General features: G+C 48.1%; 1 protein-coding gene across 2 annotated transcripts in view; it reads left to right on the top strand.

Moving 5' to 3' along the window:
* Window positions 1–23,228, top strand: part of LOC143291079 (uncharacterized) — a 35,985-nt gene that overhangs the window by 11,203 nt on the left and 1,554 nt on the right. The window contains exons 1-6 of one of the 2 annotated variants that reach the window (XM_076600687.1): window positions 5,828–5,948; window positions 8,225–15,349; window positions 16,512–16,693; window positions 18,831–18,972; window positions 21,021–21,227; window positions 22,147–22,349. In XM_076600687.1, the coding sequence (XP_076456802.1) occupies window positions 8,318–15,349; window positions 16,512–16,693; window positions 18,831–18,972; window positions 21,021–21,227; window positions 22,147–22,349 (7,766 nt within the window). In that variant the 5' untranslated portion in view covers window positions 5,828–5,948; window positions 8,225–8,317. Of the gene's footprint in view, window positions 1–5,827; window positions 5,949–8,224; window positions 15,350–16,511; window positions 16,694–18,830; window positions 18,973–21,020; window positions 21,228–22,146; window positions 22,350–23,228 lie in introns of those variants that run through there. The other variant, XM_076600686.1, reaches the window with a different exon arrangement.

The following is a 23,228-nucleotide window of genomic DNA, read 5'->3' as shown; positions in this document are numbered from 1 at the left end:
CCCCCTCCCCTCCCCGCCTCCTCTCAGTGCAGAACACGTTTCTCGCCCGTGCAGGAGGGACCCAGCCTGCTGGGGGGGTGACAGCAGGCAGGGCCGTGTGTGTGTGTGTGTGTGTGTGTGTGTGTGTTCCACGGCCATCCGCGGTGTGTTCCCTCAGCGGTTCAACCCATCCAGCCTACAACAGCCGCGGCCAATCCAGCCAGCCTCGGTGGTGTAACAGCCACCATGTGGTGGTGGTGGCGGTGGCGGTGGTGGTGGTGGTGGTGAGGCCGACACAGCTGAGGCCAGTACTACACTGACTATACAGTCGACATCCAGGGCCAGGGTAGGCCTGGTAGTGGTGTAGTTTAGTGGGCTACAGCGGCTGGCAGGCCCCTGGGAGGAGGAGGAGGAGGAGGAGGATGGCTACAGCTGCGCCTTTGTTGTTGTGGGCTATACTGGAGCTTTCTAGGAGGGGTGGGGGTGGGGTGGGGTGGGGTGGATGTGTGGGTTGGCCGTGTTCGGTGACCGTGTTGTTGTTGCCATGGACCGTCAGTCAGCCCCGTTGGCTGTGGTAACTCCATGCCTGCCACCCCGCCTTCTCACCCACCACAGCAGCCGGCTGCGGCCTCAGAGCTTCCTGTTCCTCCTCCCCCCTCCCTCCCCCCCCCCACTCCCCCCCCCCCCCCCCCCGCCCGCCCCCCACTCCGCGCTACCCTCCCCTTCCCCTTCTCTCACCTGTCGCTGACTCGACCTATACATAACACAGCAAGGGGGGATTGGGTTCACACACACACACACACAAACACACACACACACACACACACACATACACACACACACACGCATGCACACACGTACATAGTACACACGCGCACACATTGAGTAATCTTGTAGCACTCACACACACACACACACACACACACACACACACACACGCACACACAAGCACACACACACACACACACACACACGCACACAAGCACACACACACACACACACACACACACACACACAAGCACACACACACGCATGCACACACGTACATAGTACACACGCACACACATTGAGTAATCTTGTAGCACAGACACACACACACACACACACACACACACACACACACACACACACACACACACTGTGTAATCTTGTCTCCCAGCCCTCGTCATTCTCTTGTCGATATCATTAGCGGCCGTGGTGACTGTGGTGGTGTGCTCGGCACACGGTCGTGAGGTCGTGTCAGTCAGTATGGTATTTTCCAGGTGTGTGTGTGTGTGTCTGTACCGAGGTGGTTTAATTATCGAGGGGGGGGGGGGGGAGCAGGGGGTGCGGGGGGGTCTTAAATCAAGGTTGGTCGTGCGATATGCAGTTGCGGCATGGCCCATGTGGTCAGCTGGACTGTATACAACAGTGAATTGTATACAACAATGACATATATATACATACATGTACATGCCCTTATACATACACAGTGATATCTCAGTTGATTTGAATGACCACTGAGTAAATAGTGACATCGCAGATATATGTGTGTGTGTGTGTGTGTGTGTGTGTGTGTGTGTGTGTGTGTGTGTGTGTGTGTGGTTAGTGTTGAAACAGTGTCCCAACACAGGAGCTTCAGCAGCTGGATATACTTGATCCGCCAATGCAGAATATAATTTCAAAGGTAGATGGTACACTAAATATGACTGTTGGCTGTCGTTCCGTTGTGTGTGTGTGTGTGTGTGTATGTGTGTGCGTACATACCTGTGTGTGTATGTGTGTGTGTGTGTGTATGTGTGTGTGTGTGTGTGTGTGTGTGTGTGTGTCGGGGATTGACTCGAAGGGCTTGTTAATACAACATACGCGTACTCTCCATCGATCCGAAGTGACCACGCCGCCACATTCGATTGACCATGGACACTGTTATCATGGCACGTGGTCGATGGGCAGTACTGCCGGGGATATGGGGGTGGGTGGGTGTTGAGTGACCTTCCTGAGGGTCCACTGACGTGGTCAGATGAGCACGTGTCACTGGACGCCATCCCATGATCTCTTCTACACTGGTCAGGCCATTGTTGTGTCTCGAGGGGTGGTGGTCATGAGTGTGTAGGCCTATTTGTGTGTTTCGTGGATGTCTGTGTGTGTATATATGTGTGAGCCATGGTAAAGTGTGTGTGTGTGTGTGTGTGTGTGTGTGTGTGTGTGTGTGTGTGTGTGTGTGAGTGAACGATGGTAAAATGGAATAATGTGTGGGTGGGAGGGAGGCTGGATGGACGGCTGGTGGTAAAATGCACGCACACACAGAGAGACACAGACACAGACACACACAGACAGACACACACACACACACACACACACACACACACACACACACAGGGGTCAGCCCGATATGACCACGGCTCAGGGGCGGGGGCGGAGGTGGGGGGCGGGGGTTGGGGGACATCGGTACGCTCTCTAGATCCACACTGAGTTACTTTGGTGGACAAAAGAAAAAACCACGTGTGAGGCTGGGGGCAGGAGAAAAGTTGCATGCCGTTGGATGATCAAGCTTTCATAAATCAGAAGTAATAGTTTTTTAAAGATTATTTTGTAGTAGTAGTAGCAGTAGTAGTAACAGCAGTAGCAGTATAGCCGTAGTAATAGTAGAGAGAGAGAGGGGAGGAGAGAAGGGGGGGGGGGGCTACGGCCACGCGGACGGAAAAATCTTCATGTACTGACTCAGGTAATCAACTATACATTAGGGTTTGACTTTGAAGTAGTCAGGTGGTGGACTTTACAGGCTTTATACGTCCTTACAGACGATCACAACATGTAATGTTCTCCAACTCTGTCTCTTGTGAAAAGAAGACCCTTGTGAAGGCAGCACTGCGACCACAAGCCACAAGGGATGCATATCACGAGCTTGAACGCTGGCAGCAGGTAGCAATTATGCGCTTACGCACAGGACACTGCCGCCTCAACGCGCACATGTTCAAGAAGCTGAAGCTGGCACCATCACCGACCTGTCCCTGTGGTCTTGAAGACCAAACACCAGAACATGTTCTGCAGACTTGTCCCCTCCACCAGGGACTGAGAGACACCGTGTGGCCAGAAGCGACCCCACTACGCACCAAGCTCTACGGCTGCAGACAAGACCTGGAAGCCACGACGACATTTGTCTCGCAGGCCAGCCTGACTCTGTGACAAGTGCGACCGAAAAGAAGAAGAAGAAGTAATGTTCTCCGGCGCGAAACATGGACATTTGTTGCAAACCTGGTCAATCTTTTGCCAGTGAATGGTCTACATGAGAAACACGTACGTCTCACAGTTTGTGTCTTACTCTTTCAGGATCACCTTTTCAGTTTGGAAGGGGAAGTATGTATGTCCAGTATCAGTATCAGTATCAGTAGTTCAAGGAGGCGTCACTGCGTTTGGTCAAATTCATATATGCTACACCACATCTGCCAAGCAGATGCCTGACCAGCAGCGTAACCCAACGCGCTTAGTCAGGCTTTGAGAAAGAATAAAATAAAATAAATTAAATTAAAAAAATAGCAAAAAATTAAATTTTAAAAAAAGAAAATAAATAAATGAATAAATAAAATGATAGATAAATACATAAAAAATATTAATAATAATAATAATATTTAAAAGGCGCAAAATCTTGATTAAGTCAACTTTAGGCACAACTCACACACACACACACGCACACACACACACACACACACAAACCATCTGGTGCTGTACTGAATGTGAAGAATTGTAGGAGCAAAACCCCACATGTTGTGGTTTATATTGCACAGTGCCAAATGTGAAGAATATATATATAGACGCTGCATAATGTTATAACGGACCATCCCAACACTGACAGTCCTAAAGCCTTCTTGGCCGAGAGAGTGGGGATGTAACTTGGACATGACTCTCTCCACAACTATCAAATTCTAGCCCAGATTATCTCAACAACGTTTGCTTCCTCTTGCTGTTCCGATGGTCATAGTCGGACTCGACTATCAGACACAAGTCAAAGGACAGACAGTCCCCCACCAGTGTCAGTTTTACGTGGTTTTGTGCCAGCTGTGAAGAATAGGGGTGATTAGATGTCTCACCATCATGAGGTCTGCCCGAACCTACATCCTGTAGGTTGTACAGCCAGATGGTGACTGTGCGGTGGCCATGCGGAGACTATTGATCCGTGTCTGTTAGCGTCATGGTAACCAGCGCGACACTGACTGACGTGACGTCTGCCCGCTGCGCCAGTATGTCAGTCTGTTGACCTCGAGTTCATTGTCATGATCCAGCATCAGTGCCGTCCGTCCATGTTAAATCTGTGCCCACCCCCTGCCCCTTCCATCACTTTTTACATGTTTAGTTTTGTTGTGGTGGTTTTCATTTCCGAAGCAGATTACATATAACCTGATAAATAGAATAGAATATGTCTTTATTTCTAAGTGTACCGGGGTCAAGGAATATTGGGGGGGGGGGGGGGGGATTAGTATACACAAACACAGATAAGATGCTAACATCTTGAAGATGGCAGCTTATGTGAATTCAGATACAAAACAAAAATGTGTACTGTTTCCTGCTGGCTGACACGGACAGATGACATTGTGTATGCGCAGGGCAGTACTGTACAAATTAAGCACGTGAATATGGGCAAGTAGGTTACACCGTAACTAAGCTCAAAGTTATATCATTTCTTGGATGTGAGAAAAGGCCCGTCACTTTAATCATTTGTAAAACCACACCCACGCAACTGCACATCCCAGTTAGGAAAATGAAACTTGTAGGGAAAAAAAATTAAATAAATAGATAAATAAAAATAATGATAATAATAAGGGACATTGGCTTGTACGTCCGGGATAAAATCGGGATAAATAGATAAATAAAAATAATGATAATAATAAGGGACATTGGCTTGTACGTCCGGGATAAAATCGGGGCCCAATTTTTTTTCTTTGCGTGGAGGGGGGCGCAGGGGTTGTGTTCAGAAGATCCCCTCCCCTTCCCGTATCCTCCAAACATACACACATTCCAACCAAAACGATTCAGTGAACACTGTGATAGTGACTGAAGGCCAAATCAAATGATGGGAGACCACCCATATCACTGAGGGTACAGAAGCTAATGTCTGCCCCTGCTCGCAACAGTGTCAACGAGAAAGATGAAAACACCGGGCTTGGTTCGTTACACCCATGTCGGAGTCTGACAAGATGTATCAATTTTCCTCAGTGTACGTCACGGTGCTAAAACTTATCATCTCCGTAACAACTGTAAGAAACCTAGCCTAGGCCTGGTGTCGCTGTATTCAGCAGATTTGGTGAGTGCAGATTTGTTTTCCCCACAGACAGAAAACTCCGGGTTGTGCATGTCTGCATGGAGAGGCCTCTGCACGTATCTTCATTAACACTAACAAGTGGATAATATTGAGCAGTGTTCTGAAACAGCACTACCATGATAAATTAATGATTTATTCTGTTGGTCAGTCAGTCTTTCGGCTTTGCTCATTTCCAACACAGTATTATTAAACGATAGGCCTATCACGTAATATTCTTTTTCCAATGACTGCTTTTCTGTTGTGGGACTAAGGAGTCTTTCTCTTGTGTTTGAGAGAACACGTTTGTTTCCGAGCCCGACGTCGGCGCCCATCTCAGAGCCTACGAGAACAAAATGGCCAGGATAAATTATTTGTGCCGCTACAGAGCATACTGTAGCCTAACGAACTTTGAGTTATGATATTGCCCCTGAGAACACGTGTCTGGCGTCGCTAGCATTTTTGATTCTCTGACACCGCCATTGAGGGGGCTTAACGAAAAGACTGTGTTCTGATTGGCAGAAAACATCAAGTTGTCTAAAAATAACGATTGGCATTTCATCTTCCGCTTCAGCACGCTCATCCCGTCACAAACAGGCATGTTTTTATTCGCGAGTACGCGCGCGTGTTTGTGTCGAGAGAGTGAGGGCGAGGAACACATACGCAAGAAACGTTTTACCGGTATTTTTAATTTATGGTATGATGTTGTTGTTGTTTTTAATGAGATATCCATTGTATGAGTCTGAAGGGAACTTTCGAACTCGCAGATCTCATGCTGACACTTGCTCTGATCTAAGTAACGTCGCACGCACTGACTGACAGTGACTGAGTAAGCAGGCTTCAGGACCCATCGCCTCGATCACACCACCTTTCACGGAGCAGGATATCAGCTCCGAACACCTTGACCAGCCACTAGGTTGTTAAACTCACTACTACGCACCGTAAGCAACATGGAACAAGATAGGTTTTGACGGGCAAAACATCCGAGTGGGACTTTTAATCAGAGGGTCACGGGTTCGAATCTCGGTAAACGGCGCTTGGTGTGTAAAGGATGGAGATTTTTCCGATAGCCCAGGTCAACAAATGTGCTGACTTGCAAGTGCCTGAACCACTTTCGTGTGTATACGCATGCAGAAGATGAAATGCGCACGTTAAAAATCCTGTCATCCATGTCAGTGTTCGGTGTGTTATGGATACACGAAAAGACCCAGCATGCATCAAACACGACAGAGTCATGGGCTGGTTGTGTAAAGGAAAGGAGAAGGTCACCACCACTCTGGAACTCTCTACCATAGCCTATCAGACATTGCACAACACTGCCTGCTTTCAACAGCAGCCACTATTACCTCTAAGCCATCATTGATCCGCCTTTCTTTCTAGGGTTATGGATTTCCAGACTCAGATCATGGAAGGCTTGGTTCTCATTGCTTCCATTGTGCTTGTCAAAATTTGATGGGATTTTTTTTTCATGTGTGTGTGTGTTTATTTTTTGTTGTATGGCAGACATATGTAGATGACTCATTACCTAATTTCCTTTGTTTCCAAGGTGCTAACAGCCATATGAATTGTCTGTGGCAGACTTTAGTGATGATTGCAGTTGATTTTTTCGGTCAAAGTATTGTGATGTTGGTTTCTCTTTAGTTGTTGTGGAGGGGGAGGGGTGGGGGGGATACATGTTCAACAGACAACACCCATTCTGATCATAATTGAGGAGGGGAAGGGGCTGGGTGGTTGAGTGACTGATGATATTGCTACTCAAAAAGGGAATATGCACTTCTGAAACTGATAAATTATGAATTGTTTGTGTACTATTAAAAAAAAGAAGATTTTACAGTAACTTGTATAAGAGGCACGAGATACTTTGGCAAGTTGTCTTATTTGTTCGTGTACTGCGACTCTCACATTCTCTCATATGCATGACTGGGCTTATACATGTAAAATTCTGTATTTGAGGGAATGACACCTGTTTTCAAAAAGATTCTGTCTTGCTGATCCATGCTCTCTCTGTCTCTGTCCCTGTCTGTCTCTCTGTCTCTCTCTCTCTCTCTCTCTCTCTCTCTCTCTCTCTCTCTCTCTCTCAGTGCTCTTTGTCTGTCTGTCTACCTCTCTGTAGTACAAAGCTATGCCACTTATTATTCACTGACCAGTTTATAAAGTCTTAGCTGCATTCAGTTAATTAATTACTTATGTTGTTATAGTGGAGTGATGGCCTGGAGGTAATGCGTCCGCCTAGGAAGCGAGAGAATCTGAGCGCGCTGATTCGAATCACGGTTCAGCCGCTGATATTTTCTCCCCCTACCACTAAACCTTGAGTGGTGGTGTGGACGCTAGTCATTCGGATGAGACGATAAACTGAGGTCCCATGTGCAGGATGCACTTAGCGCACATAAAAGAACCCATGGCAACAAAAGGGTTGTTCCTGGCAAAATTCTGTAGAAATTATGTGTGTGGTTTTTTTGTTGTTGGTTTTTTTTGTTTGTTTGTTTGTTTTTATTGGGGTTTTTTATGTTATTGTTTGTTTTTCTTTTATTTTCCTATTGTTACTATGTTTTGGTCAGATTTCTCTTTTCTCTATTCCCAGTATATGTATTTATTCATTTATGTCATCATGTCAATTGGCCATGTGTTATAAAAATGGGGGGGGGGGACTTGAAAAAAAAAAAAAAAGGAAAAAAAAATTCTGTAGAAAATCCACTTCGATAGGAAAAACAAATAAAACTGCACGCAGGAAAAAATACAAAAAAAAATGGGTGACGCTGTAGTGTAGCGATGCGCTCTCCCTAGGGAGAGCAGCCTGAATTTCACACAGAGAAATCTGTTGTGATAAAAAGAAATACAAGCACAAATACAAATAAAACTCATCAGTTTTAAAAGTTTTAATTTGTTCTAAAACTTTAGACTCAAATTCTGACTCTTGATCAGTCTGATTATAAAAACTAAAAACTGCCTTTTTTTTTCTTTTTTTTTCTCCAGGTGGTGCTACCGCAGGCGACACAGGAGTTTCATTTGAAGTCCAGCACCCAGCTGCACATCTCCCAATAACCTCGACCTGTTCACATCAATGCCATGGAGGTGTCTAGTTCAGCTGCACCTACTGTGGAATCAAACCATCCCTCCATCGTCAAAGAGGGGACACTGTTGACAGAAGAGGAAGCAAGTGATCAAGAAGCGGGGAAGACGAAGCCGTCTGAGAGTATCTGTGAGCAGCAGCAAGTTGGAATGGAGAAAAGCGTCGACGACAAGCAGTCTGAAGGTATCGGCCAGTCCAGTGCTGAGCAGCTGCAAGGAGTGGAGAAAAGCGTCAAAGAGTCGTCGGACGTCCTGACTCAGCTCTCCAGCCCTTCAGGCAGCCAGAACAGAGAGGCGACAGACCTGCAGGCATGCCCCAGTGTGGAGGAGGGTAGTCAGGAGGGCAGTCAGGAGGGCCAGACCCTCGTCACCTTCACCGTGGACAAGGCAGGGCGGTACCACTGTGCCAAGTGCGACGTCACTGCTCAGGGCCATGTGTTTGAGGAGCACCTCATGTGCCACATCGTGCTCAAACCCTACCAGTGTCTCTACTGCTCGCAGTTCTTCAAGAACCGCCGCCAGGTCTCGGCCCATGTGCTGGAAATGCATGCTGGGCAGAAGATGAACTGTGCCCTCAGAGCTCTGAAAAGGGTTAAGGAGATGATGAAGATGGCCTCCGAGTCTGGGAAGCATGAGTTCTATGCGTGTGTCCCAGGGAAAGTCCCTCTGGTCAAACACCCATCCAAAAGCGGAGACAAACTGAAGGCTTCCAAGACGGACCGGAAATCCTGCTCATGTGCCAAAGACTGCATCAAGGAATGCTGCCAGGCTGCTTCAAAGTCCATCACTTGTAGTGCGACGGTTTTGGAATCTAAGTCTGACGTTCAAGACTCATCCAGTGAAGAGAAAGGAGCGGTTGAGAAATCGTCAGATAGTCTCACTAGTGATGACAGTAGTGGTGAACGAAGTCAGGACAGTAACCCAGGTATTTCTTGTGGCCAGCATCAGGATAATGATGCTGCTGCTGCTGCTGCTGGGGAACAAGATAAAAATAGTGACAACAACAACTGTAGCCAGAACAGCGATAACAGTGTGGATGAGAATGTGAACAACATTGAAGATGGAAATACAGATAACGAGAACATTGATGATAGCAGTGACAAGAACTGTTTAAATGCCTCCCAGAACAATGATGACACGACTGCCAACTGTGAATCTGAAATTGAAGAATCAGCTTCAGAATTTTCATCAAACTTGAGTGACCAGGACAAAAAAGCAGTGAACAATAGCAAGTCGTGCACAGTTGACAGATTGCCAGCTTCGCCAAGTTCTGTAACAGATAAAAATGTCAATGAAGAAGTGAAGATGGACGAAACCAGTGCAGAAAATCCACAAAAATCAGTGATGTGTGATGAAAACAGTGACCATGAGGAAACGATTGACAAAGATGTGAGTGAAGTATCTTCAGATTGTGTCAAAACTACTTCAGATGAACAGAGAAGCGTTAATCTTGAGCACAGTGACATGGACACTGAAGAACCTGCACACAACTCTGAATCAGATGGCACAGAACTTGGTCAAGAGAGAAGGGAGGAGCTTCCACAGTCTGCCTTTGAGCAAAATGAAGATGACAGCAATACGACAGGTCTGAAGATAATCGCTGCTTTCTCTCTGCAAGACGACACTGCCCAGGAACAGAGCGCCATTGAACCTAAAGAGTTGAACAGAATTGAAGAGGACATGGAAGTGTCCACACACGCGGATTCTCAGCAGCCAGACGACACGACTTCAGACGCCCAAAGTGTGAGCGACGGTGACAACGCCACCGAAGCAGAACCTGCCACAGAAGCCAGAGCTGCTCCGCTGACTCTGGGGCCCCCGTCCAAACCTGTTCCCTCCTCCTCCTTCCTGGACCTCCCTCCCCACTCCTCCCCCATCACTTCCCATGGGACTGGCGCCCAGGACACCCAGAGCAGCTCCCACTTCTTCATCTGTGGCTTTCACTGCAGCTTCAGCTGCCTTACCTCCCCTGAGTTCCGGGATCATCTGATGCTGGACCATGCTGGAGAAACCATCTTCACGTGCTACCACTGTGGGTACCAGGCAGTCAGTGAGGAGGCCTTGATCCGCCACCTGTCTGCACACGCTCACACGTACAGCAAATCGGCCCCACTCTACATCTGTGGAGCGTCAGCTTGCAAATTTGGATCCAACCTCCTGACCGATTTCATCACCCATCAGTCGTCCTGGCATTCAGACCTAACAGTGTTCCATTGCCATGACTGCGATGAGCGGTTTGCGAGTGTTCCAGATCTCCTGCAGCATTTTCAGGTGAATTTCCTGCACATCATAAACTGCCCGCACTGTATGGCCAAAACCACAGAGCGCCGCAGTCTCCTCAGTCACATTGCCTCGGCTCACCCAGGCAAACCCAAGATGGTGTCTGTCGCCAAACAGATCATGTGCAGAGACCGCAAACTCAATAATTATTTTGATTTTTTGCAGCAGCGCTATTACATGGCTGATTGTGAATCTTACTCACTGGACACAGCCGATGCCGATTCTGTGCATCAGAAATCAAATTTTGATGAGGCAAGTGCAGCCAGTATAAAAAATAAATGCCTTCTTTCCATTTTGACAGAGCCCATACAACCTCAGGAGCAAGAACTGACCAAAAGGGCGGTGTCTTCACATCAGAATGAAAGTGAAATAACTGGTGAAGAAAATGGTGGCTGCAATGAAAGTTTTGATGATGAAGAAGAGTGTTGTCCGGAAGATCAAAATGGAGCCAATAGCCCAGAAATTAAAAGTGAAGAAATTAACAACTTCAAGTGCAAGTTCTGCACCTTCGTTGCTCGGGATCCAAGTCGCCTTGAAGGACATGAACGAGGTCACGGTCTGCCTTCTTCACGGAAAACACGCTTCAAATGCATGTACTGTCCGCAGAGTTTCAACAATGATGTAAAATTTAACTCCCATGTCAGCTGCCACCCTGGTCTGATCCGCTTCAACCTGTTCTGTTGTAAGCAGTGTGACTTTGATTCCAACCAGAGGCATATCATTGTGAAGCATGCACGCTCCACACATGACAAAGGTTGCGCATCTGTTGAAGATGATCTGTACACTGTGGTCAGCAAAACCATTGAGACCAGGGTTCTGGAGTGTTACAACTGCTCCTACATGACACGTCACCGCAAACACTTACTGGACCACGTGAAGCGTGAACATTCTGGTCCCAAAAAGATGGGTGGCTATGTGTACAAGTATCCCAGCCAGAGTGCTGGGGAAGACAACAGCAGTGCTGGGCAGATGAATGCGAGTCCAGATTTTCTTGCTTCAGAAAATACCAGCATCATCCGAGAAAACAGTATACAGCGCTTCAAGTGCCCCATCTGTCAGTACCTTTTACCTCGAGCTGCAGACCTTCAAGCCCACGTGAAGCGCCACTCGGAGATAAAGGAGATCACGCTGGTTATGTTCCGTTGCAAGTACTGCAGTTCTGCCTCCACGGCAAGGGAGATAGTTTATAACCACCTGATGGAGAAGCATGCAGGTAAACAGATAGCTCTTGTGAAGAAGATAGTGAAGATTGACACATGGGCGGATGACAAGGGTTATGCAGTGACCTCGGTGGATGATGAGAAGAACAGTGGAACAGAGAGGCCAGCACTGACCAGGCCAGCCGGACCAGATGACCACATGGTGCTGGTGATTCCTGACTCTGCAGGTGAAACATTCCACTCCAGCATGCACTGTCCCCGCTGTGCCTTCGCTTCCAGCACCCGCCGCTCCATCATTGCACACGTGTCCGCTGAACATCCTGAGGTGAAGATCATGGGCCGTCGTCAGGACAGTGAGCTGTACCCGCTGGATGTCTCCAGGACTTCGTCAAGAATCATCCCGGGGGGTCAGGTCACCGTGGGGGAGGCTTTGAAGGGGGAGATCTTGATTGTTCCTGACAACCCAACATTTGAAGAAGCAGTGATCTGTCCCAAGTGCAAATTTTCTACCCTGCATCGAAGGAGCATGGTGCAGCATTTGGAGGAGAACCACCCTGAGGTGTCTGTCATGGGCCGGAATGACTACCCGTCCTTTGAAGGCAACGACCAGGCGGCCATGGAGGCCAATGCCGTGGGGAAGGATGGAATGGTCATCATCGGCAGTGGCAGTCTGGATGAAAAGATCCGCTGTCTGTATGAGAACGAGGGGGACAAAATGAGATGTATGATTTGCAACGCGGACCGCCCCAAAAAGTTTTTCATCCACGTGCACATTCTGCGTCACCTCAACATACTGTTGTGGGGCTGTCAGTACTGCTCCCACAAGGGTCTTCAGAAGTACAAGATGATGGATCACATCAAGAAGGTGCACCCCAAGAGAGCCTACTGTGTCCGCTACCTGCCGGTCAACGTGGAGGAGAAGGTGAACCAGTACCTGAAAAATGCCTCCATGATTCAGGCCAGAAGGGAGGATGGTGATGGTGCTAAGAGTCCCAGCAGTTTTCAGCTGCACGCTGTGGACACCACTGTGACCGACCTCCCCCAGAAGCACAGTGTTGGGCAGGACGACCTGATGGGGTGCATCATAGGCAGTGATGAGCTGGATATGAAGCTGGCTTGCCTGTACTCTGTGGTCAGCGATGGGCAGTATCACTGTGTGGTGTGTGCTCAGGAGTTCCACCGGAAGCTTGCCATGCATCGCCACATTGTGCAGACACATCTGAAAGTCAATCTGATTGGCTGTGGGTACTGCCACGTGGAGGCGGTGGAAAGGCACGTCATGACGGACCACATTCTGGAGGCTCACAAGTCCTCCACTCTCAGCATGCGCAACCTGGGGCTTCGTCTCAAGGACAAGGTCGATGAGTTTCTCGGTCACATGACTTTGTCGGCAGAGGCCACACTTGACCCACCCAGTCCTCAGTGTGGTGCGGATGCCAGCGATGACAATGACGATGACGATGACAATTCTGAGTCACCAGACCACACACAGTGCATGCCTGCAGTGGATTCTTTAGAAGTTAGCTCCCCTTACAGGGCCCCCTCTCACACCAGCAACAACAGCAAGAACCAGCTGAACCCCAGCCTGCTGCTGCTGGGCAGAGACAGCCTGAACAAGCACCTGCAGTGTATGTTCCGAGCGGTGCCGGGGCCCGTCACCAAGTTCCGGTGCCAGGTGTGTCGTGGGATCTTCAACAGGAAGTACGCCATTCATCGCCACCTGCTGATGAAGCACCTGAAGGTGGGCATCATCGGCTGCCCGTACTGCTCCTTCGAGGGGGTGGAGAGGTACCAGGTGCTCACCCACATCAAGGAAGACCACAAGGGGGCCGAACCCAGAACCCGTCACCTCTCTGTGGATCTGCACCTCATCGTGCCGGAGTACATGCGCAACGTGGACAACGGAACAGTCGACCCCAACAGCAACGCCCCCCCGCCATGGAGCATGAGGAAGACGGTGAAGAAGGAAGTGGTGGTGGAGGCTGAACGAGATCCTCAGCCCTCTGCATCCCCAGGAGTCGGTCATGGTCTGGTGGTGGCCATGTTTGGCAACCGGAGAACAGAGTTCAGAATAAAACAGGAGCCGGAGGAGATAGAGGAGGGGGAGACCAGTGATCATCCACCCGTTGATTTAGAAATCAGTGGCATTGAGGAGAATGAGGAAAACAGCAACGACTTTGAGGAAGCCGGTGATGATGCCGAAGAGCGCACAGAGTTCAGCTCTGTCCCACAGCACGCCTCCAACGGAACCAGAGCCAAGCTGGCCACAGACGTACAGACCACCATTCGTGTCATAACCGTCAAAGACAAAGGGATCAGACGCCACACCTGTGAAAAATGCAAATTCACGTCCCTGCATCGTTCCAACGTTGTACGTCACATCTACCGTGTGCATGAACAGTACCGTGAGCAAGAGTGCCCGTACTGCAACTACCGGACTCTGAGCAAGAAGCTCATTGAGCAACACTTGCAGAATGAGCACCCTGGCTCCGCGTACCCTGGAGGTTTGGCAGACAGAGGCATGAAGAGGAAGGCTGAGGCCATTTCAGACAGTGCCGAGTACAATTTCTCCAAAAAATGCCATTTATCCCCTTCAGTCGAAATGCTGGATACCGACAATCTCACAGAAGATGACGCCGAAACGCAGTTATTCCCTTGCGCCAACTGCAGCTTCAAGGCCAGAACCCAGAGCGAGATCGTGCAGCATGTGCAAACTACGCACTGTTCGGAGGGGATGGAGGATGCCGGGGAAGACGGACAGAATGCACAGGCTGAATGTGGAGCTTGCCCAGATGATGAAATGGACGACACAGAGTTTGCCAGCCTGGCGAGCACGGTGAAGATGAGTCAGGTGAACCTCTCTGAGGGAACGGAGGACTGTCTGCTGCAGTGCTTCTGCTGCACATACAAGACGTCGGACGAGAAGGACCTGAAGCTGCACTTCATGGAGATGCACCCGAGGAGCGAGTACAGGTGCAAGAAGGTGCCAACCTTCCGCTTCGTTTGCCGGAGCTGCAACGTGAAGACAAGGGCGCACTCCAAGATGCGCTACCACCTGAACCGCCACATCAACTACCGGCCCTACACCTGCACCACCTGCGGCACCTACTACCCCTCACCTGACCAGTGCCGCAAGCACTGCCGGGCCAACGGCCACAACGAGACCTTCACCTACGTGAAAATCCCCCGCAAGGAAAAGCGTCTTCAGGAGTTGCTGAAAGAGAGCCAGCAGATTGCCCTGGCTCTCACCATGTCTCCCGAGGACACGGAAATACCGAAGCTTTCCTACGCCACCCCCGTGCCCTCCAAGCGCAAAGCGAAAAAGTCTTTCCCTCCCGGCGTTCCGGGGAAGCTGTGCAAGACGGAATATGACGCAGAGGACCCGGCGTATGAAGGGCTTCAGGAGCAGGAGGAGCGGGGGAGGGAGGAGGGGGAGCAGATGGCGTGCGCGAGCTGCGACTTCTCCGCGCAGACGGTGCTGGAGGTGAGGACCCATTTCCTGAACGCTCATCCCGACCAGGACTTCCTGTGGCGGGACACCTCCATGGGACACGTCTGCACGGAGACTGGAGAGATCACCAATGCCAAGGTCAGTGAACAGTGCTGTGAACTTCTTCTTCTTCTGCGTTCACTCGTATGCACACGAGTGGGCTTTTATGTGTATGACCATTTTTACCCCGCCATGTAGGCAGCCATACTCCGTTTTCGGGGGTGTGCATGCTGGGTGTGTTCTTGTTTCCATAACCCACCGAACGCTGACATGGATTACAGGATCTTTAACGTGCGTATTTGATCTTCTGCTTGCATATACACACGAAGGGGGTTCAGGCACTAGCAGGTCTGCACATATGTTGACCTGGGAGATCATAAAAATCTCCACCCTTTACCCACCAGGCGCTGTCACCGTGATTCGAACCCGGGCCCCTCAGATCGACAGTCCAATGCTTTAACCACTCGGCTATTGCGCCCGTCAGTGCTGTGAACAAACTGTGTGTGTGATATAACGTTTAGAACTCCGCTGTGAACAAACCATATTTGGATATTATATGATGGGCTGTTGTGAATCACTTTAATGTGATATGTTATTATTAATATTATTATTTATGTTATCATTGTTGTTATAAAATATTATTCTGATTATTATATTGATATATATATTTTTTTTTTTTCCTAGATTTGATGCATTTAAGGATTTGGTTTGGGTGGGGTCTTTTTGTTTTGTTTATAGTGTGTGTGTGTGTGTGGGGGGGGGGGGGGTTCTTGTTTTTTGTTGCTGATTTGTTTGTATTTTTTAATTTTAGTAAATTAGTGTGTGGATTTTCTTATCTGACTCGTATGTTTCACCTCTGTGGTGCAAGAATTGTGTATGTGGACCCTCTAACTAGTCTTAGTCTGACAAACATCTGAGCAGGTTTTTATGTATCCTGTCGCAGGAAAAAAAGCACAAAATATACCCTACACCCTACACACACACACACACACACACACACATATATACATATATATATATATATATATATATACATATATTCTCTTAATGAGTTTGATTATCTTGATTCTGACTGTGAACGACACAATTTCTCTTTTCTTCTTCTTCATTCATGGGCTGCAACTCCCACGTTCAGTCATATACGTACGTGAGTGGGCTTTTACATGTATGACCGTTTTTTTTTTTTTACCCTGGCATGTAGGCAGCCATACTCCGTTTTCAGGGGTATGATTACCCTGATTGTGGCTGTGACTGTCTGCAGGATGTTCCCCCAATGCTGGACGGCCCCCCGGACTCTGGTTACTGCGTGACGGGCAGCGGCTTGCTCAGCTGTCGGCACTGTCACTTCAGCACGTCCACCGTGCAGGCCATGAAGTCGCACGTCAAGCGTCACCAGCCCAAGCGCTACCTCTGCCCCTACTGCAGCATGCGGTGCAGTCGCAAGTGGGTTGCTTCCCTTCACTTCTTCAGCAGATCTTTGTCTCTCTTTTATGGGAGGGAAGGGAAAGGGAAAGGGGGGTAATCGTTGGTGTGTTGCTGTCGTAAGTGGGTTACTTATTTTAACAAACCTTTCTCTTTTCAGGGGAGGGAAGGGAAGAGGGATAAGGGTTGGTGTGTTGCTGTCGTAAGTGGGTTGCTTCCCTTCACTTCTTCAGCAGATCTTTGTCTCTCTTTTATGGGAGGGAAGGGAAAGGGAAAGGGGGGTAATCGTTGGTGTGGTGCTGTCATAAGTGGGTTACTTCACTTTAACAAACCTTTCTCTTTTCAGGGGAGGGAAGGGAAGAGGGATAAGGTTGGTCTGTTGCTGTCGTAAGTAGGTTACTTCCCTTCACTTCTTAAGCAGATCTTTCACTCTTTTATGGGAGGGAAGGGAAGGGGGGTAATCATTGGTATGTTGCTGTCGTAAGTGGGTTACTTCACTTCAACAAACCTTTAACAAACCTTTCTCTTTTCAGGGGAGGGAAGGGACGAGGGATTAGGTTGGTGTGTCATTGTCGTAAGTAGGTATTTGTATTTGAATTTCTTTTTATCACAACAGATTTCTCTGTGTGAAATTCGGGCTGCTCTCCCCAGGGAGAACGCGTCGCTACACTAACAGTGCCACCCGGTTTTTTTGGTATTTTTTCCTGGGTGCAGTTTCATTTGTTTTCCTATCGAAGTGGATTTTTCTACAAGATTTTGCCAGGAACAACCCTTTACATGCCGTGGGTTCTTTTACGTGCACTAAGTGCATGCTGCACACGGAACCTTGGTTTATCATCTCATCCGAATGACTAGCATCCAGACCACCACTCAAGGTCTAGTGAAGGGGGAGAAAATATCAGCGGCTGTGCTGAGATTCGAACTAGCGCTCTCAGATTCTCTCGCATCCTAGGCAGACGCGTTACCTCCAAGCCATCAATCCACACCAAGTGAAGGTTGCTTCACTTTAACAAACCTTCCTCTTTTTAGGAGAGGGGAGGGCGTGTGGGTTAGCATGCATTGCAGTCACAAGTAAGAAGGTTATTTCTTTAACAAGTCTTTCAGTTTTTAGGGGAGGGAAGGGGGGTTAGGGTGAGCATGCGTTGCAGTCGCAAGTAAGAAGGTTAATTTTTCAACAAATCTTTCAGTTTTTAGGGGAGAGAAGGGGGGTTAGGGTGAGCATGCGTTGCAGTCGCAAGTAGGTAACTTCAACAAACCTTTCTCTTTTTAAGGAAGGGAAGGGTGTTGGGGTTGGCATGCGTTGCAGTCACAAGTAAGAAGGTTAATTCTTCAACAAATCTTTCAGTTTTTAGGGAGGGGAAAGGGGGTTAGGGTTAGCATGCGTTGCAGTCGCAAGTAGGTAACTTCAACAAACCTGTCTCTTTTTAGGGGAGGGAAGGGGGGTTAGGGTGAGCATGCGTTGCAGTTGCAAGTAGGTAACTTCAACAAACCTGTCTCTTTTTAGGGAAGGGAAGGGTGTTGGGGTTGGCATGTGTTGCAGTCACAAGTAAGAAGGTTATTTCTTTAACAAGTCTTTCAGTTTTTAGGGGAGGGAAGGGGGGTTAGGGTGAGCATGCGTTGCAGTCGCAAGTAGGTAACTTCAACAAACCTTTCCCTTTTTAGGGGAGCAAGGAAGAGGGTGGGGATTACAGAAGGATTGTGGGGGGTGGATTTGCTTTGCAGAATAGGCGAGTGTTGATGATCTGTGTATTGAGGTTGCTTTTTTCATCTTAATATTGTTTGTATCAGCTTTTGTGTTTAGTTTGTCTTTTTGAGTTTGGCATGCATACACTTATGTGTCCACCTATTCATTTAGGTATGTTTATATATGGAAGTTTTTTCGATGTTGGTTTGTTTGTTTTTTTAACGCTAGGAGCAAGATTAATTGATGTAATGTGAATGCTTAGGTTGTAGTGTGATTGTTTAGCTTTTGATCAAAACAAACAGATTGTTTGGTGTCATATATAGAACATGTCAAACAGGTGAAAGCCGATAACTTTGCTCTGTTGGCTAAATTTTTATGGCTGGCACAGTTTTAAGATGCACTCAGGGAGCCTAGCTCTGGCTCAGCCAATCGGCACGATTCGTTCCATTCACTGCGATCTGTCTTGCTTCCCAGGGACACCGTGACGCTCCATGTCAACAGCGCACACAAGGGCAGAGAACTGTGGACGATATTTTTCCATCAGCCTGAGAATTCTGCGGATGATGTGGACTCCGAAAAAAGCATGGGCCTTTCAGAGCCACAGGTCACCTTCAAAGTGAGTTGCTTGAGAAGATTTTTTTTTTTTTTCATGTGATTCTTGTTTATTTCGATATGAGTAGGGGCCATTTTGCCCTGTGGGTTGGGCACTGATAGAATAGACCCACTGCCCTGCCATGCATGTCGTAAGAGGCGACTAAGGCAGGACCACCTCACACGGAGGATAAAGGGGTTTGCGTAGGGTTAACTACCCTGCCTGTAAAAAAGACCAGTTACAGAAGCATCGACGACAAAGAACCAAAACGTTCACCTGGGCAAGGAAGGGTCTCCATCCTGGAGACTTATGATGCGGTGCAGTACTGAGGCAGAGCTGAAGCAGCAAGGGACCAACTGGACTGGAATGGCCAGAACAGCCCAGAACAGAGTGCGATGGCGAGGGGTCGTCGATGGCCTATGCTCCACCAGGAGCGATGGGCAAAATGAATGAATGAATGAGTAGGGGCCATTGTTGCTTTATAGAGGGTGCTTTAGATGGTGAACTCAATGTGATTTTCTTTTTTTCTTTTCTTTTTTTCCTCCTTTTTTTTTTCCCCCTGGCATTGAATGTGATATTTTCTCTTCAACGTCATCACCATAACATTTTCATGTAACAAATTACATATTACACAAGCATGGTAATAGTTTGCAAGGGTATTTTCACAGAAGAAGAAGACTAACAAAAAAACAAAAAAAGAGAAGGGCTTGAGAAGAATATTTTCCTTGGTGTGTTGATATTTGAGTACTTCAGAATGTGGCATCCTACTTGCTAATTCTTTTCTTGATGTATGTTACAAGGTTATAAGTCATCTATAATGCTTTGCCTGTTGTGAGGGAAAATTTTTGCATACATCGAATCACATTGTAAGATTCAGCCATCAAACCTTTGTTGTTTTATTAAGTTGACGGGCGCCATAGCCGTATGGTTAAAGCGTTGGACTGTCAATCTGAGGGTCCCGGGTTCGAATCACAGTGACGGCGCCTGGTGGGTAAAGGGTGGAGATTTTTACGATCTCCCAGGTCAACATATGTGCAGACCTGCTAGTGCCTGAACCCCCTTCGTGTGTATACGCAAGCATAAGATCAAATACACACGTTACAGATCCTGTAATCCATGTCAGCGTTTGGTGGGTTATGGAAACAAGAACATACCCAGCATGCACACCCTCAAAAGTGGAGTATGGCTGCCTACATGGCGGGGTAAAAATGGTCATACACGTAAAAAGCCCACTCGCGTATAAACGAGTGAACGTGGGAGTTGAAGCCCACGAACACAGAAGAAGAAGAAGTTTTATTAAGGATGTTTACACAGAAGCATCAGAATTGAGTCCTTTTATGTGTTCTTTAAAGAATGTTCTTGAAAAACTTTGTTGCAAGCCAGTGAGAAGACAGCAATGGGAGGAAACCTTGGTCAGAAGAAAACTGTCAGAAATCAATAATTTTAAATCAAGGGAAGTAACAAAACTGCATGTTGAAAGTTTGTAAACTTGGGTTTATGTTGCTTTTGCTCTTATTTTGCTGGTCAGAAAACATCTTTTTGAAAATGCCTGTCCATAGACCTTCCATACCTTTTCAGTTACAAACCATGCAAACTCGCTCTCTTTCGGTGTGTCTGTGTGTGTGTGTGTGTAATTATGTACTGTAATATGCATAGTCTCTGAATCTTGTTTCATATTATTGTGTGCTAAATCATTATTATTATTATTATTCCTTTTGTGAGTTATTGTGTGTGTGTGTGTGTGCGTATGTGTGTGTTTAATGTTTATTGTAAAGCGCTTTGAGCTCTTTATATGGGAGGAAAACGTTCAACAAATGTCCATTATTATTAGTAGTAGTATTTGTGAGCGAGAGAGAGAGAGCGGATACATTTGACATCAAGAAAGAAAATGTAGCAGGCATCAGCCGTGAGTGACAGATTCATTGAGAAGGTTGGTTGATGGTCGTGTAATCACAAGAAAAGAACCGAAAATGAGCCACACGACAGATTAATGAGCAAGTTGATGTTGAGTAGCATTGTCACAAGAAGAAGAAAATAAGAAGAACCGACCCGAAACCTTCTGTCCAACTCAGGACGCGCAGGCGGAAGAGAGAGGTGACGCGTCTCCGCCACTCACGCCACGCTCGTACTCGTTGTCGAAGAGGATTGGGTGCGGCCAGTGCGACAGAAAGCAGGAGTCGGTGGCTGCCGCTTACGAGCATCACAGCGAAAGCCATGCTGACCTCCCCTTTCTGTGGGTGGACTCTTCCAACGGCTACACCTTCAACTTCCTTGGCGAGGTGGGTGAGAGGAGTCGGAGCGCTGTGTTCATTGTTGCATAACTTTGTGTTCATTGTTGCGGAACTTTGTGTTCATTGTTGCATAACTTCTTGCTCATTGTTGCATAACTTCTTGCTCATTGTTGCATAACTTGTTTGTTGTTGCATAACTTTGTGTTCGTTGTTGCATAACTTTGTGCAGAACTGGTGTCTGATGCTCCCCTTGGGAACGCTGAAATTGAAACTGACTTGACTGTAACTTGACTGACTCATGTTCAGTTGTGTTTCACAGATTTGTCTGAACACAGCAGAAAACTGAAACAGACTTGACTAGAACCAAACTCATGTTCAGTTGTGTTTCATGGGTTTTTCTGAACGCAGCAATGCCTCCTGGAGTAAACTGAAAGTGACTTGACTAGAACCAAAGTGGAGCTATGGCCTAGAGGTAACGCGTCCGCCTAGGAAGCAAGAGAATCTGAGCGCGCTGGTTTGAATCATGGCTCAGCCGCCGATATTTTCTCCCCCTCCACTAGACTTTCAGTGGTGGTCTGGATGCTAGTCATTCGGATGAGACGATAAACCGAGGTCCCGTGTGCAGCATGCACCTAGCGGACGTAAAAGAACCCACGGCAGCAAAAGGGTTGTTCCTGGCAAAATTCTGTAGAAAAGTCCACTTCGATAGGAAAAACAAATAAAACTGCACGCAGGAAAAAAAAAAAAAAAAAATGGGTGGCGCTGTAGTGTAGCGACGCGCTCTCCCTGGGGAGAGCAGCCCGAATTTCACACAGAGAAATCTGTTGTGATAAAAAGAAATACAAATACAAATACAAACTCATGTTCAGCTGTGTTTCATGGATGTGTCTGAAACCTGACTTGACCGGGAACCGAACTCATGCCCCAGTGTTGTTGTTGTTGTTTGTTGTGCCGGCGGGCGGGCCAGGTGGTTGACGCCAAGGAGCAGACGCCGGAGCTGTTCACCAAGAAGGGGTTCAGGGTGGAGACGGACAGCCGCAACGTGCCGTCGTTCAGCTGCAGGCTGTGCGCCTTCACCTCGGCCTACATCCAGGCCATCAAGTCCCACATGAAGAGCCACCTCCCTCACGGCTTCATGTGCCCCTACTGCTGCATGACCACCTCCAGCAAGTCAGTACTCCCGGGGGGGAGGGGAGGGAGGGAAGGGGGGGTGAGGGGGGGGGGGGGGGTTTGCGGTAGTGTGGGATTAGTTTTATTGTAAGGGGAAGGGGGGGCAGGGGGTATTTTTGTGAAGGGTGAGGGCAGGGAGAGGGGGGGGGTGTGTATGTGTAATGTGGGTTTAGTTTTGTGAAGGGGGTGTTTGGGAGAGGGGTGGGAGGGAGGGGGGCTGTGTGTATGTGTAATGTGGGTTTAGTTTTGTGAAGGGAGGTAGGGGGGGGGGGCTGTGTGTATGTGTAATGTGGGTTTAGTTTTGTGAAGGGAGGTGGGGGGGGGCTGTGTGTATGTGTAATGTGGGTTTAGTTTTGTGAAGGGAGGTGGGGGGGCTGTGTGTATGTGTAATGTGGGTTTAGTTTTGTGAAGGGAGGTGGGGGGGGGGCTGTGTGTATGTGTAATGTGGGTTTAGTTTTGCGAAGGGAGGTGGGGGGGGGGCTGTGTGTATGTGTAATGTGGGTTTAGTTTTGTGAAGGGAGGTGGGGGGGGGGGGGCTGTGTGTATGTGTAATGTGGGTTTAGTTTTGTGAAGGGAGGTGGGGGGAGGGGGGCTGTGTGTATGTGTAATGTGGGTTTAGTTTTGTGAAGGGAGGTGGGGGGAGGGGGGGCTGTGTGTATGTGTAATGTGGGTTTAGTTTTGTGAAGGGAGGTGGGGGGGGGCGCTGTGTGTATGTGTAATGTGGGTTTAGTTTTGTGAAGGGGGTGTTTGGGAGAGGGGTGGGGGGAGGGGGGCTGTGTGTATGTGTGATGTGGGTTTAGTTTTGTGAAGGGAGGTTGAGGGGGGGGGGGCTGTGTGTATGTGTAATGTGGGATAAGTTCTGTGAAGTGGGGAGGGGGG

Source organism: Babylonia areolata, chromosome 16, assembly GCF_041734735.1.
Source record: "Babylonia areolata isolate BAREFJ2019XMU chromosome 16, ASM4173473v1, whole genome shotgun sequence".
In the NCBI taxonomy this organism is placed as follows: Eukaryota; Metazoa; Mollusca; class Gastropoda; order Neogastropoda; family Buccinidae; genus Babylonia; species Babylonia areolata.
The sequence above is the reverse complement of the archived record's forward strand: the minus strand, read 5'-3'. Positions and strand labels throughout refer to the sequence as shown.